Source organism: Salmo salar, chromosome 06, assembly GCF_965601325.2.
Source record: "Salmo salar chromosome 06, fSalSal1, whole genome shotgun sequence".
Lineage (NCBI taxonomy): Eukaryota > Metazoa > Chordata > Actinopteri > Salmoniformes > Salmonidae > Salmo > Salmo salar.
Genome location: NC_138296.1, coordinates 47,629,200 through 47,645,702, shown reverse-complemented (window position 1 = coordinate 47,645,702; position 16,503 = coordinate 47,629,200). Strand labels below are relative to the sequence as shown.

Here is a 16,503-nt window from a genome sequence, read left to right as displayed (position 1 = left end):
TTATTTTCTGATCACAGCTCTATACTGTCTAAGGACCTATCGCCATGACCGTTGAGTAGCCTATGCTGCAATCTGTTTGTGGCGGAAGCAACTCCACTCCAGGTTACCAAGCACCTTAACGCCTTAAGCATTTTTTTTTAGTAATACATTATGAGATTATTGACAAGAAATGTTCAATCATTTTGAATATCTAATTACAATCCTTCCGAATCAAGATGTCAAAGTGTATACCACAACAAAACTTTATTTCATAGATGCAAAATGACAATAGAAAACGACAGGCTACATGTCTAAGTAAGTTCCCTCAACAGTTGAGTCTACATGAATTCCCTCGGAGGCGGGAGGTCACGGTTTGTATAGTTACATCCACAAATACACAATTAAAGCATATAAACAAGGACACATAAACACATGTATATACAACGCCCGTATCACATGTCCCCACACATAGTAGATAGGCCTAACTAAAATACCTGAAATATATGACGGTCCAGAGACTCAGTACCATATTAATAACACTGTTGAGAGTAAAATAAATGACACAGTAAGTACAAACGATGCCTCCCCTCTCCTTCCTCCCTTGCCCCTAGGCCTAGCCACCAGCCAAATAAGCCTTTAAACTGGACTTACTGTGCAGTTGGTGCAGTCATACAGTCCACGGTCATACAGTCCACGGGTTACATTTCTGCCTTGAAATGGTTCGAACCGGAGCGCTGACATTGTGTGTACCAGACAAGGGCATGGCAGTGGCCTACTACATAGCTCTTGTCTAACTACTGACCCTTTAGAATCCTTCCGAAGCAGTTAAACCGCCACTTGCATTCTAGAATGTGAAATATATATTGTCAACTCCCCAAAACCATAAAACTAACTTTATGGACCCCACGTGACTTTTGAGAGCCAGTAAGGGGTATCTGTCGGTGGCCTGGGCGATTTTTACGGTCTAACTTCAAGATAAAACCCTCATCCGTTTGACATGTAAATGTCATAGCTTCTTTTTGTATAGTTTGGCCAAAGGGGAAAGCAAATTTTCAAAACGCAATTGGCCAGGCAGCGCCGGGCAGATGGGGATTTTTGGCAGGACCTTTACTCGGCTCTAAAAAGTAGCGTAGGACCAGAAAGAACGGTTGAGGACCCACCGGTAAGTTTGAAAGTTCAGTGCTTGTTTACTGAAAGTGAGACGTAAACTAATTTGTACAGGAGGGGCACCGTTTAACAGTGAGGAAATCATTACAGAAAAGTGCCCAATTCCTTAATGTTTTGGATGTCAAAGTTTGTCAACAAGAGATGGGCCAAGAGTGTGTGCTCGGTGTGTATTTTAGTTGAGTTTCAGTAGTTTTGCCGCTGTGATTGTCACATGTCCCTTTGGTTGCATTACAAAAAAAAATGGAAAGGACTGCAGTAGTGGCTATGTCCTTGTGCGTAATGAGTGACTGCGATTGTTCCATTTAAGATTTAACTCGGGCCTATCATTTGTCCGACTGCATTTGTGGAAGACTTAGACATATTCCCCAAGTATTTTGATAAGGTTTTGAGACGAATTGACAGCTGATGTCGTACAAAGAAGGATATACGTCTACCAGGTTTGGAGAGTGGGTACACGAGGTTCTGGGATTTTGATGCGTGTTTGACCCCAGGTGGGTCGTTTGTGAGGTAGGGGCAGGGGGTACAGAATTACAAGCAGTGTGCTCGAGGGGTTTGGTCTGAGTATGAGGAACTTTATTTTGTACTCCAAGGTAAACTACAAACAAATACAAAAAAGCTTATTGGCAAAATGCTTACAGGCAGTCCGACATGACAATTGTCATTTTCCCCCACACACTTGTCATTCACTCTGCCCAATACAAATAGCCAATTGGTCACATTAAAAATGTCTAATATATACATCCTTTCTGGAACATGAGCATGATCCAATAATATACAATTACATTTTGAATATAACTATACAAACGTATGAACGGATACAGGAATTCTAGTCAAGATTTCTTTTTTATACAAGTTTCCCTTTTTTCAAAAAATAAATGAGTAATTTAAACACATGACAAAATCCAAAGATATGATTCAAACAATGGTATGAAAACATGAAGGTCACCATATTTAACACACCGAGACTCCTGCTAAAGCAATACAGGGGCCTGTTTAATATAGCTTAACTTCATGTTTGGGCAGAGGAGTCTCTAAAGCTGTAAACTCCAAAGTATATTCGTTATAGTTTGTTAATAAGTTATAACATTTAAGAGCTCACATGCCAACTTTCAAGAAAGCAGTAACATAGCACTTGACACGTAAACGATATTTATAACAATAACAACGGACGGCATTGATAGCTATTTTTCTTTTTTTCCCCTCCAAACAATAATCCCTGTTGTATTAAAAAGACAACAGCATATGAACACGAACTGTTTTTATAGAAGCAGTACAACAGCAGAAGTTAAGTTGCCCTAAAACATCAACAACATGCCAAAAGATGCCGCGTTGTACAGTACTCAGTTATAGTGTTTTTAAAAACTATTTTGAATGTGTGTATTCTTTACACACAGTGTATTATTTACTTGCGTGACGTCTATGGCTGGAAAGCGTTACCTGCAGTAGCCAGACTCATGCTCTTCAGTTTATTGTCCTTTTTCCATTTCATTCTTCGGTTTTGGAACCAGATCTTAATTTGCCGTTCTGAGAGGCACAGCGCGTGGGCTATCTCTATTCTCCTCCTCCGGGTAAGGTACCTATTGAAATGGAACTCCTTTTCCAGCTCTAGCGTCTGATAGCGGGTGTATGCTGTTCGGGCCCTTTTGCCGTCTGGTCCAGTCATATCTGAATAGCATGGACAAACACGCAAGGGGATAAACATTAGCGAGAAAGGACCACCGAAAACATTACACAAGCAAATACTCAATAACTTTGGCCAGTACACGTTTGTAAACACAACACACGACCAAGACCAACGATATAGGCTACGGCTATCACTGCACATAAAACTACGCCAAATGGTGTTATACGCCTCATCCGGCTGTATTGGGGTATTTTTTGTGTATTTATTTTGGCTATCAATGCATTCCATTCACTGGGCATTTATTCCCCATTACAAAAAACATGCTTGGTTACAACATTAGTATTTTCTTTTCCTGGATGGCCACTGTCCTCAACACATCCCTCAACTTCTTGCACTCTTCTTTTCTCTACTGGCTTTCTCCATTCTCCACATTTTATTGCCGTTCTTCTCCCCCCTGCAGTAATACAGTTCCCACACGTAATAAAGCTTAACTTTTCAAAGGAACAACTTCTAAGTCTTCCTGCCGTTTTGCCCTCACTCTCCCACCCCGTTCCATTCTCTAGCCCTCAGTTTGCGAGGCTTACCCTCTTGACAGATTTATGGCGCTTTTGTGGAATTTGCTAAAGTAAAGGCACCATCAGGAACAACAAGAGGAAACGCTAACGAATAAAGCGAACACACAAAACACAACTTTTCTGATATCAAAATAACTAAAGATAGACATGACGTAGGCTATATACCATGGCTAATGTGCAGTTTCCGCATCCAAGGGAATATCTGTGGTGCTTGGCCATCGCTCGATGCCGTGGTGGTGGAGGTTGCTGTGGACTCTTGCTTCTGCTGCGTCCGGGCGGCGGGGTTGCCGCTGGCTCTATGGGTGCCCTCCTCGGTCTCGGAGGAAGCGCTCGCCTCGTCTATTTCAGTGAAATGTGTGGTGTTGGTGAGGTTACTTCCCGTCGTACAGGCGCTCTGGTCGGAAAGGGGCGAAGAGCATTTGGGTCCCAGGCTCTCGCTGTTGGAGCACGGCAGCGGCTCCGGGGACGCCAGCGAGCAGCTTGACGGCTGCCTGAACCGCGTCTCCGGGGCGGGAGACTGGAAACCCCGGGAGTTATCCCCAACAGCCCCAAAGTGGCCAGTATTGGATGAACGATTGACGGTCAGGTCCATCCCATTGTAGTTGTAGCCGTAAGAGCCCGAATGCATGGTGCTGGAGTCCCTGTACGAGGCGTTCATAGCGCTGCTGCTAGTTCCATAATTTAGTAACTGATAGTCGGGGCCATTTGGGTAGCGCCCTGAGAACGAGTTTACAAAGTAAGAGCTCATTTAGGTTGTTTTAGAGGGCTTGATTTGTAGATCTCGGTCGTTATAACGCTGTGCTTCACGATTTATGATGTATTAATGAATTATAGCAATGCACTGTACTTCGTTTTTGCTATGTATGCGGCCAAATATGGGGGTGGGGGTGCGTTTGAGAATCACGTGCTTTTGTTGACCAGTCGTAAATTCTCACTGATGACTTCAAGAGGTAATTCATGCTCTATGGTTACAAATGATGACGAGATTGGAGTCGTTAGACTCAAGTCAACGTGTGCCTCCCCATTGCAGGGTTGTGCTCGGTGTTGGCTGAGAGCGTCACCTACTGGGAATTTAATTTAATGCAGTAAAGAAGGACTTAGGAGAATGAGTTTTAGTTAGGATTTAGGTCTCTTTTCGGAAAGAATAAAAATGATTTGTTCCCCCATAACTTTCTTTGTCGGTTGTTGGGAGTGCAGTATAATTGTGCGTCTTTACTAACCTTTTCTGTGGGAGAGAAAGTGGGCTCATGCCAATAAATGCACCATTAATAACTGAATATTAATACAGTAGACAAACACACACTACAGCTAATAACGTCAATAGCTATGATGCCGAGTCCTGTTCATTCTACCATGCCCTGGGGAAGTTTCTCGTAAGATTTTAGTCACACTGGCTCTCCGTCATATATCCCAATAATAATAATAATAATACCTGGTAGATATTGAACACTATGCTATTAGTCATATTAATATATAATTCCTTTTGGTATTATTAATTTGAGGTTACGAGACTATTTTTAGGAAGTCTGAAAGGTCTGTATTTAGAACATAGCACACAATAGGTCTAGACTCTAAGGCGAATAGTAAACCCTCAGTCTCAGGTAACACCTGCTAATGTGTCTTACATGTAAGTAAAATGTCGTCGGTGAGTAGGCCTAGCCGTGAAAGGAAATAAAGGCGTTGTTTCGACGCCACATCATTTGTCTTTGTGTTTTATGCTCTTTTCTGAGGCACCATTCATGCAAAGTTATTGACTGGAAACGTGTTGCTGTTCACAAGAGAAATGCAAAGTCATGATCTACGGAAATTATTGATTTATGGTTTGTTGATTGAAAGGCGCAAGTTATTTCATGTAGGCTATGTGTACCATGATATGTAAACCCCCTATACAGAACATACATATGTGCTTACATATAGACCGGAAAATGATAGTTGAAATAGTCCAGACTATCTCCAAGGGGAGACACAGATTGATACGTATGCATTCTACGTATCCACATATCACACATGAGGCTATTCTAAGTATGTGTGATACTTCTGTAACATGAAGCCTGGAGAATATCAGTCTGGTCCAAGCAATAAACACTTCTATACATTGTTGCTGTATGTATGGGGTCCCGAGTGGCGCAGCGGTCTAAGGCATCTTAGTGGTAGAGGCGTCACTACAGACTCCCTGGTTCGATTCCAGGCTGTATCACATCCAGCCGTGATTGGGAGTCCCATAGGGCGGCGCACAATTGGCCCAGCGTTGTCCCGGTTTGGCCGGTGTAGGCCATCATTGTAAATAAGAATTTGTTCTAAACTGACTTGCCTAGTTGATTAAATATTACATTAAATAAAACAAGTATCCCCATATGTATCTGTGAGGTTTTACTCCGAACGACAACACTGTGATGTCTTGGCTACTTTATGTGTCATGTACACTGGGGAGGTTGTCGGTTGACAATTTCCAGATAATTTGTGTGTAATTATCTACTAGGGAATACCAGGCCCGAGGGTTCTATTGCATATGAAATGTCACACTGATGGTACCTGGAAAGGGAACGTGAGCATTGAGAGACATGGGGTCGTGGTTTGGACACTTGAGTGTTTGGTTGAGTCTCTGGGTGGACAGGTCAACTTTCCCTCCCACCCATTAATTCAATCAGCCTCGCAAAGTTTGCTTTCACTGTTTGGGCCTAAGTATTCACTAGCCTTGGATAAACTTAAATTCGTGTGTTTCATACACCTGTGAAAGTCACTGTTTGCTCATACCTTTATAACTGCAGCAGATGGACGGTGCTCGCTTCTTTTTTTAATGCAAGGCCAAATGGTAGACAGTTCATTAAAATACGTTTTCCAGAGAGAAATGTAGCTTTCCTATGATTTTCTGTTTCAAATACTTATCCACAAGTTTTGTTCTGGCCATAATTGTGAATTATATAGGCCTAGGCCTATTTCACTTCCTGAGCCAAATGTGTTCTAGCCTACTTACTGTAAATGGCGTTCTAAGCCGGTGACAAAATCACGAAGACCTATAAAGTATGCTCGCTCAGACCGTGCATGACAGGTTGAGTAATTATTACATTTTATTGAAGGATTTCGTAAGTAGATACCTATTTGTGACAAAACCACAAACATAAACCACGTATAAAATCCATAAAATATAAACTTTTGACCCAGCCTTTTGGTAGTGTTGAATTATCAGTAGATCAGTGTGTTCTCCCCATGAAACTATACAACAAGTCAACAAAACAACTCGATCTGCCTGGGTATTTAACTTACAAAAGAAATACATTCATTCACCAAAGAAGGAGAATTTCATTTTATTTCTATACAGTTTAAATATGAACACGAATATGACATATATTTCAAATAGTTTCGTTATACATGGCAATTTTTTCGGGGGGGGGGGGGGGGGGGGCACATCCTAAATCAAGAGGCAAGTGCACAAAAACACTGCCAGTCGGGTACCCGAATTATGATTTTTTTTTTAAACAACATAAAATGACAATAAAAAAAATAGACAGTTAAGTGAACTTCTGGAATGCTACAACAAATTTACCAAACACAACTTCACCGGTGGGAACTTTGGGCATATGAAAGTAGTATCTTCATATTTGTAGGATATCCGAAGGTGATGCCATAAGCCATTTTATGCGTTTTTTTTTTATCTTCTTCTTTTCTTTACTCTGACCTCTTCTCTTCCTCCTCCTCTGCGCTGGTCTGAGAAGAGTTGATCAGTTTATTCTCTTTTTTCCACTTCATCCTTCGGTTCTGGAACCAAATTTTGATCTGGCGTTCTGTTAGGCACAGTGCGTGCGCGATCTCGATACGGCGCCTACGGGTAAGGTACCTGTTAAAATGAAACTCTTTCTCCAGCTCGAGCGTCTGGTAGCGGGTGTAAGTCTGACGACCCCTTCGACCAGGGTTACCGAAGGTCCCTGTCAAAAGAAAGGGAAGAGAGAGTCAAACATTTTGTGTTTATAGGACTGATATAGATAGGCTATGTCCGAGGAGAAAGAGCTGAGGGCGAATAGCATGACTGGAACTCGTGAGCTTTTGCTGAAGGATTTAGGCATTACTGGTAGACATGTTGTGTAGAGTAGCAAAAAAAAATGATATCATTTATATAGTCCTGGAAGCTGCCCTTAAATTTGTTCGTAAAAGTGCTGTTTACATCATACGGCATAGGGTTATGTAATACTTTTTTAATATGCACGATATTTGAATCATGCATGTGTGTTTTTTTGCGCCAAACAATGAGCGCAAGAACTGAGAACTGAGAACTGAAACATCATGTCTATTTCCTGTTGTTTTTTTCCCCACACATACAAAAAGATAAGCTAGGGATGTTAGTTTTGGCAAGTTTAATAACAACGTATTTTATCTTCATGAACACATGCTTGCCTGCAGTAGGGGCAAACCATGGCGCATCCTAACATTAAAGAACAAGAAAGCTCTTTATTGATCATCATAATTCTAAGCATTCACTAATTTACCCACACTGCTTCTAGCAAGTCACACACAGCTTTTGCTTTGAGACACAAAACAATAAAAAGCCTTTATAGAAGAAGATCAACGTTTGGATTATGGAGGGTGTATCTTAGCTCATTTTTTGTGTCGAAACGGAATTCCTCGAAGGGAATTTATGGTGCTAATTTATTCCTCTATTGTTGTGTAGTGTGCTTCCTTATCATATTTCATATCTCGGACCTCATTTCTAACTGTAACCCATAGCACAGACATGTATTTGCCTTGTGATACATTTTGAACTTTTGTGATAGTGAGAGTCTTTTTGTGGTGAATAACCAAGCACGAATAGCTGGAACCCTGTCAGAACAACAATACGAGCCATTTTGTGATAAGAACCCATCTTTGTTGGAACTGCTGCTCCATTGTTGCCATGGATGTGTTCGTGTGCCGTGCGATTTTATTCTAGAACGTAAATAATGAGGCGATAGGAACCATAAGAATACCAGTTTATAAGGATAATTCTTTTTTTACTTATGGAGGACGCAAAAGTGTCCTTTTTTTTTTATATAGCATGCTTTGCTTCCTCTACTTTCAGCCTGTGTTAAGACGACCAGAGCGACGATATTCCCCACGGTATGCTCTTCCGGCGCTGTACAGTGCAGCTGCAGGTCACATGTAATAGGCGAGCTCTATGTATCAGCCTAGACAGGCAAAAACCAAAACAAACCGTAAGAAAAAAACAAATGACATGACAATGTGGACTCACCGTTACACGAGTTCATCCTCTGCATCCACGGATAAACTGGCGTCGAGGGCTTCTGGTCCTCGCTGTCCCCGAATATGCTTTTATTTTGCCCCGAGCAGTCCGTCTTGCGATGGTCTTGGCTCAAGACGAGCGAATGTTCCTCTATACTGGCGAGGGTGCAGGCGGGGTCCTTTTCCCTGTAAAAGCTGGCTGCTGCGTAGTCGCATGCACCGGCGGCGCTGGCCCGGCCATAGGCACCGTTCGCCTGCTGGTAATATGAGGATGGGTACGCCTTGTCTTGAACGCTGGTAGCGCCATAGGCAGCACCGGGATAGTGTCTTAAAGAATCAGTGTATCCGGAGGAGTATAACGGTATCTGTCCCAAGAAAGACTCTTGTCCTCCAGGCAGAGTCACTGGAAAAGTTGAGTTTACAAAATAGGAACTCATTGGGAGGGTACAGGTTCTTTTCCTTGGTTTATGATTTGTTGTGTTTTATAGTCCAAGTGGTTTAGCTATTAGTAGTTTATCGGAGATTGGGTTTTAGTTGAGGGGGGGCGCTGGGTGGCGATGTGCCAGTGCGGGACAGAGGGAAACCGTACCATCTGACCAGGCGCTGACCAATCGCGTGCGCCAGTGCCTGCAAAATAGCACCCTGGAGGGGGGGCTGTGATTGCATGCGTCGGGAGACCCCAGCGCAAACTCGAGAGCAGGCGTTTTTTCTCTCGCTTCTCTTTCGCCTTTCTCTCCTTCCAATGAGATTGCACAATACGAATCACACTGGAATTTTAAAGTGGTAAATTGAATACATGGACACTTCTCCCCCTCTATTTGGTATTTGGCGAGCCCATATACAGTAAAGGCCCTATTCACTCAAGACAACAAATATGACCCTTCAAGTAATCACCGCATTAAAAAGGACTTGAAGCCGTAAATCAAATAGAGACGCGCCAATGGGGGTTTGAGTTATCTTCTCTTCTGCATTTGAGATATTTTGTGTTTATATTTTTAGAGGTCTGATTTATTCGCTCAGTACAGTAGATATGTGATGAGATATGTCTTCTCCTCTCTAACAGCACATTATCATCACCGTTATTTCCATAGTGATTTCCATCCGGGTATTTGACAATACAACCTAATGTTTATTTCAACATGCACGTGCTTATTATATTTATTGGAATATATTGGAATATTCAGCATTACAATTGCTTTGGGTTTTAGAACAGTTGCCTTCACTGAACAATATTCCTATATTAGTTGAATATGATACAATATTTTGAGAGCTCTGGCTTTCATCAATGTTTAGAGCAAATTAGCTGCCAGACATTAGTCGATATGTTACCATTGGTTGTTTGTTGAACGGCTCTGGCCTATGTTGCGGTATCATACAAGTTCCTTATTACCGCATTTGTCTAGTCTGAGTGTGTATTTACATGCATGCTGCCCTGACCACATTTCATGCACCGGTTTTTATTTCAAAATTATTGACTGGGAAGGTCATTACGCGTTGTAAGGCTTTAAATGTTTCGCTGACTTTTCTACCACGAGTCAAGTCAGGTCTGGATCTGTTTTTCATTTACAAATGGCATTTACAAAATCATAAATTAGCCAGTCCCATAAATAAGTCCGGTCCTCACACAAGTGGTGTCTGTCCAGTAGCGCCGGCAGTCTGTGTATTTTTACTTTCAGTTTGGTTCCCTTTCAAACCAGGACACAGAGCTTCCTTTGGTTTGGCTTAGTTTTGCGTGAACGGAAAACATCCATTGTGTGACCATTTCTTAAAGTACACAGAGAAATGGGCCAGTCTAAGTTTCGGATTAATAATTCATGAATAATAACTACCATAAGTCAATTTTATTCAGTCTTTACTAAGCAAATTTAACATAATGATCTAATGATATGGGGCTATTGTTGTGTAAAAACAAACTTTAATGTCTGTTCCTCTGAACCAATTCTCATTTTGCTTGTTGTCTCGTTGCAGGTCTCCTGACAACTTTACGAACAGCAAGGTAAAGCCGGCTGAAGTTCTCTGACTTGGTAACTTTTGTGGACAAAACTGCCCTGCAGAAAGGTTGTCCACAAATTGCATGGGAAGCAACACACTGGATACCAATTCAGTTAATATTACACAATATCTATGGACTATGACCGGAAATCCCAGTGAAGATGAGTCTGACTGTATGGAGAAAAAGTGGTGATTTGTTTATACAGACCAGGGAGGAAACACGCGCCTGTCACTTTTTTGTCATGTGTCACGGAACTACATCATAGACCCCCGAGTTCCGCATGACATATGCGTATGTAAGTATGTGCTCTTTTCATGATCCTGCATTGTTCTGTATATTTGTTTATTTGATAATATATGAATACATGTATGTATATGACTATGTGTGTGAAAACAAAGCCAAGTAGTAATAGGCCTATATTTCCTTGTAAATGTTATATTTGCTACTGTGAATAAAATGTGTTTGACGCGCAGCGTTTTGATGGAAATAATTGACTTACAAGTATATTTGGCACGATTCAACATATCAATACCGTGTTCTGCTAAGTTAATAACTGCATATCATGTCAACTGGCCAATTTTGTTGATTGTAGCTTTTCATTGGCCTATCTGTAATCTTGGTGATAATATCATAAAAATATAAGAAAGTTGTAAACGAGTTGTGGTGTCATGTGTTTTGTAGTTGTTTGTCTTATTTCACTGGGGAAAGCGTTTTAGTGTTTTATGACTTTATGGGGGCTTGTAAATTCACAGATACGATTGGAATTGAAAACAAGTGGCGGCAACAGAAGTTAGAACAAATGCCCCTGGCTTAGCTCTTACTTTACTGTCATTTTGTTTTAAGTGTTTATTATATAAGTGCACTTAGCCTAACCATAATACAAGAAACAATTCAGAATTATGTAGAACAATTGGACTTTTCTAGCCGGTTTAGTGCGCACTAGCGTGCGTAGCTTAATTAATTCGGTTATCGAAAAGAATCATCTCCTTTTGACACTTGTTCGCCCCATTCCGCCACAGTTTTCATAAACAGTAATCCTAGTTTGAACCTTTTTTACTATTGAAAGTGATTGTTGTGATTGAAATAGTCAACGTTTTAGTAAATTGTATTATATTAAACCAAGGATTCACCAGTCTTGTGAATTTTCATTGCATACACAACAACTCTTTAATTCTGAAGCCACTCCAGTTCTGTACAAGGCATTCTGTAAGTCTTTACATGGATGAAAGTGCGCGGAAATATCGAATTAAACGGAAGTAGATTGCCTATGTGAATAATGCATAAACTAAAGGTGACTATAACAACCATGCTTTCCCGCACAGTTTAGCTTGGAAATGCATAGTTCAACGTTTAGAACTATAATAAAAAATGAGCAAACTTACTATATCATCATTAGCAAATCTTTTTACTGTAGCCTATATAGGCCCATGTAGCATGGTGTGGTTTTAAATCGCGTTGTTACAACGGTGTTCTATCAAGTGAATAACTTGTACTGGTTAATGATAGACAGGCCAGACCCTTCCTTACATATTTATTATTGTTCTCCAGAAAGTGACTAGTCCTTCACGGACTTTCAACTCTTGTGAAGTCACTAGACCGTTACCTGATCAGCCTTCAGCCAAAAGCTTAGGACGCAGGTTACTCATTAAATATTTAACAGCGCTCGTCTCATGGAGTTTCATATAGGCTTACTGTAGACCTAATTACTTCTAACATTGTATCGCTAATATTCTGATGTTTTGTAACTTTTAATCATGGTTGGCAGTCAAAATATAGATATTTAGTCATGACTGTATTCTGTTATAGTAAAACACACACTTCATTTTCAAAGGGAAATTATTATGTTGTTTGTTGTATCACAGGCTATAGAACAGACGATGGTAATAAACCTGTAAAATTTAATTTGACGTTAAAACTAAACAATTAGCCAGCTCAATGTAACACACACGCTCACACACACTTACAGGCTTGCACGCTGCACGCATGCATGCACGCACCAACAAACAAACGCATTCATGTACCCACACACACACACAAACACACGGTATGAAAACATGTCTTAAGGTGTTTACAAATGACTGGCTTGAGTGTGCGACCCCACTAAACCAAATGAAAACAGTGACCAAGGACACATCCTGTATGCTTCCAACACACACACACACGCACACGCACGCACACACGCGCACACACGCACACACACACACACACACACACACCCTACCCTTTATCCACACCCACTCTGACTGTATCTCCACTTCAACACGACCCTCAAATTGTCCAGATGACATTTATAGCACGGTTGTTTCCTTGGGGAGAGAGCACACAACACCAGAACATCACTTAATACACCAAATGACCAACGAAAGTCAAGCCGCGTAATAACAGTGAAAGTTACACTGAGTGAATCCAGGTTGTCTCGAACACCCGGCCGCCACTATACGCTCCATTCACTGCACAATGCAATAACCTTGGAGCGGCCATCCGCTTACGTCTTGGGGAAGGGCTTTTTACAAGTGGGAGAAATGGGAGGGGGTGCACGAAATCGCGCCTTAAGGCTTGGGCTTCTGCGTGTGTGCCACAAATCTCTCCCAAACGCGAGCACATCAAAGCGCGACAACAGCAGCTCGAGAATTTACAACCTCTGCATTCTTTTACGTTTCACTGCCACCGAGCCCAACCCGCCCCATTACAGCTTTCCTGTTATCTCCTGCCCCAGCCAGTGCCTCACCACTTTGTTACACGCAATAGTTCAGAAGAGGGACCAACAACACTGGAAAGATCACATATCTGTTTGTCAACAGCTCACGCACTTAGCGACAAACACATTTTCCGCACACAATCATAGGAGCAAAATACGTACGTTTCAACTGTATTCTATTACGCACGAACACAGAGACACACAGAAATTCACACGCACACACACGCACACACACACACACACACCAGACAGAAGGCCCTGATTTAGGACATTTGGGCATTGTGGAAAAATGGACGCTAGATGGAACCAAAGAGTTAGGAACGAGCAGAGTCTGCAGCGACCTGCGTCACTGCAAGATCAAATCAACTGGAATTACTGCAAAGCTACAAGACTGCCAAGGCGGCTTATCACATTTGGAAATGAAATCCAAAAAAACAAAGTCTCTATCATCGTTAAGTGGAATAGGATATCTGTTTATGCACTAGGCTGCTATCCTTTATTTCCTGATAGTTATTGTATCTGCATGGACGAACTTCTATGGTAGGCTCCCTATTTTGCTGACAATATGCCATACAATACAAAATATACTATGCCAGAACATTTACTGACAATATGCCATACAAATGTATGCACTAGGATGCTACCCTTTATTTCTTGATAGTAATTGAATATGCATGGACGAACCTCTATTGCAGGATGGGTATTTTGCTGACAATATGCGATAAAATACCAAATGTACTATGCTATAACATAGAAAATGTATATTATAACATGTTGCAATTAAATACCATATCATTCAGTGGTTCTTTGTTTGTTTTTTTTCTTGGATTTTAGTCGGTATTTTGCAGTACTGCTGAATAAACTCTGAATAAGGAATTGCTCTGTGGTTTGTTGGGATGTCAAATACTGAAGTGAGATGATAAAGAACATTGATTTTGATATTAGAAGTATTGTGATAAACTGTAGACAGACAGACAGACAGACAGACAGACAGACAGACAGACAGACAGACAGACAGACAGACAGACAGACAGACAGACAGACAGACAGACAGACAGACAGACAGACAGACAGACAGACAGACAGACAGACAGACAGACAGACGCCGACAGACAGACAGACAGACGGATATCCTTGCAGATAGATATATAGGTAGACAGACTGCCAGACCCTTTATGCACAGCTAGAAGCGAGTATTATCACTCACAATTGCGCATTATATGCTACTACTAATAATACCACCATTGATTATACATTGGAAAAAATAATATGTTATTACATTGGATAAGGACTGGCAAGCATGATTTGTGTCAGTATAATATATTAGTGGTAGTTGTAATAGTGGTAGCCTATTATGTGATCATGATTATAGTGGTACATTAAAAATCACTAAGTAGTAGGCTACGTTTGGTTTAAGGCACAGACAGACTGAAACAGATATCATAACAAGTGCACTGTGGAAGCAGCCTTTATGGTGGGTGTGGGGGACCTTTTACTGACGAGGAGACAACAAATGGACACCCAAGGGTCTAGCGTCTACAAAAATACCAGATGATGGCACAGAAGGAGGAATGAAAGGGGAAATGAAGCAATAAAAGTGGGCGAGATCACCCCGCAGAAACATACAAAAAACATTCTCCACCGCACAGACGCACCAACTGTCCAGTAACCTGGAAGCGTCGCGTCGGTGATCTGGAAGTGATACGCTACACCACTACTTGACAAGCCCTTGCGTAATGGAGGATTTAGGAAAAAAAGACGGCCAGTCTCAATGCTATATTCAAAAGATAATCTGCTATCTCCACAAAGCGGCATGTTGTTTGCCTCGTCTTGTTTGTGTCTACGGTTTAGGGAGTCGTATGAGAGCGAAGGAATGTTGTATAGCCCCGCTCTTTTTGATGGAGGATTCCTCTTAAGAGGTGACCCAAGACTGTACATCAGAAATCATATTTTCATAGGAGCCGCTCCATCAAACCTCGCCCTCGCCATTATACCACAAACACCCTCAGCCAGCCACAAATGAGCATATCGAAATCGATATGTATTTCTCTAATATGCCTCCGAACCAAATACAAATTCGTCATGCACACATAACAAGGTAAACATTTACAAGCACTTTCGAGTGACGACATCTTATACAAAGTCATCATATAATCTAATATTTACCAAAGGTTTATGCACACTTAAAATGTGAATATTTTCATTGGAGAGTGCAGCTATGATTGCGTTTTGAATAATTGTTTTCAAACTTTCTGTGAAACGAAACAGCGTGAGTGTAATGACAGACAAGCACGCCTTACCTTTGTTGATAATCCGTCACTAAATCCTTGGATAGCATCCGCGAGTCTCGCAGCTCGCCATACAGCATTCCTGTTGCCCCAGCTCCGTACCGCCATTAGCGCGCGAAGTCACCACTGTGGCTTTACAGGCCGCCTCCATACCGTTTAATTTACATCAGTCAACAGGAATGAAGCATCCCGGTATGAAAAATTAGACGAGACCCTCCGGTGTGTCCAGATCGCTCACAGTCAGTCACTCTCTCCATCGCAGCGGAAATCCCAATCACAGTCGGCCACATTAGATTAGCGCAGGATGAGGAGGCAGGTCTTCCAGTTTCTCTGTAAACCCTGCGCGGGGACAAGGTTCTTTTTTTACTTCAACATGCGATTAAAGAGCCTAGAACGTTGAAGGAGCACAGTGTTGCTACAGAAGGTGCGGTGTCCAAAAGATTGCTGCAATATAACCACTTGGGAAATCATAAAAAGTTCATGTTCACGGTTACCCATCCACATGACCATCCTCGGCCAATCCCAGGACCCAGGCACTCATAAAGTTCTATCACAAAGTTGTAAATTTTCATAAAACAACAAGGAATTTATTGCATTTCTTCATGACTGCTTTGGCGGTAGTGGTTCCTCCATCGCCATCTTTTTCTCTCAAAAAGGAAAAGCAAATGGAGGATTTCTCTTGTGTTTTACATGAAAGAGGTTGTAGGCCGATCCGTGGGACATAAATGTTTCTTATGAGGGTGCTTTTGTGCGCTGATAAGCAATTTATACAACTATATTGCTCAGATATTTCATATTTAGTATTCTGTCCAAAGATGTTTGGAAAGGGATGTCTCAATGTGCTATTGGCATAATGCGTAAATATTATGGATAGCAAGAACTTGGAGGACAAGACTAGGCTTACGTTGACCTTTTTCCTGTTGTTTAGTTATATTATCATTGTATTGTTGAAATGTAAAATAAAAAAA

The 16,503-nt window shown here is 41.4% G+C and overlaps 3 protein-coding genes across 3 annotated transcripts in view; all 3 read right to left on the bottom strand.

The window, feature by feature from the left end:
* The window catches only part of hoxb3ab (homeobox protein HoxB3ab), a 57,915-nt gene extending 41,863 nt beyond the window's left edge, over window positions 1-16,052 (bottom strand). Inside the window, exon 1 of the mRNA XM_045719482.2 lies at window positions 15,548-16,052. The gene's annotated coding sequence lies outside the window, so the exon portion shown is untranslated. The remainder of the gene's footprint in view (window positions 1-15,547) is intronic.
* LOC106607486 (homeobox protein Hox-B5a) lies at window positions 229-4,562 on the bottom strand. The gene is made up of 2 exons (XM_014204483.3): window positions 3,511-4,562; window positions 229-2,811 (listed from the first exon to the last, which is right to left on the bottom strand). Exons 1-2 carry the CDS (start codon window positions 4,091-4,093, stop codon window positions 2,564-2,566), a joined length of 831 nt encoding a protein of 276 aa, XP_014059958.1. The 5' UTR covers window positions 4,094-4,562; the 3' UTR covers window positions 229-2,563.
* Window positions 6,754-9,427, bottom strand: hoxb6ab (homeobox protein HoxB6ab). The gene is given in 2 exon segments (NM_001139580.1): window positions 6,754-7,268; window positions 8,567-9,427. Coding segments are annotated over 2 exon segments (684 nt in total). The 5' UTR covers window positions 8,994-9,427; the 3' UTR covers window positions 6,754-7,011.
* Window positions 16,053-16,503: the final 451 nt, after the last annotated feature.

Coding starts and splice junctions, on each gene's coding strand:
- LOC106607486 (XM_014204483.3), bottom strand. CDS start 4,093: ATGAGCTCTTACTTTGTAAACTCGTTCTCAGGGCGCTACCCAAATGGC. Junction 2,812..3,510: donor GAAACTGCACATTAGCCATG/GTATATAGCCTA, acceptor CATGCTATTCAG/ATATGACTGGACCAGACGGC.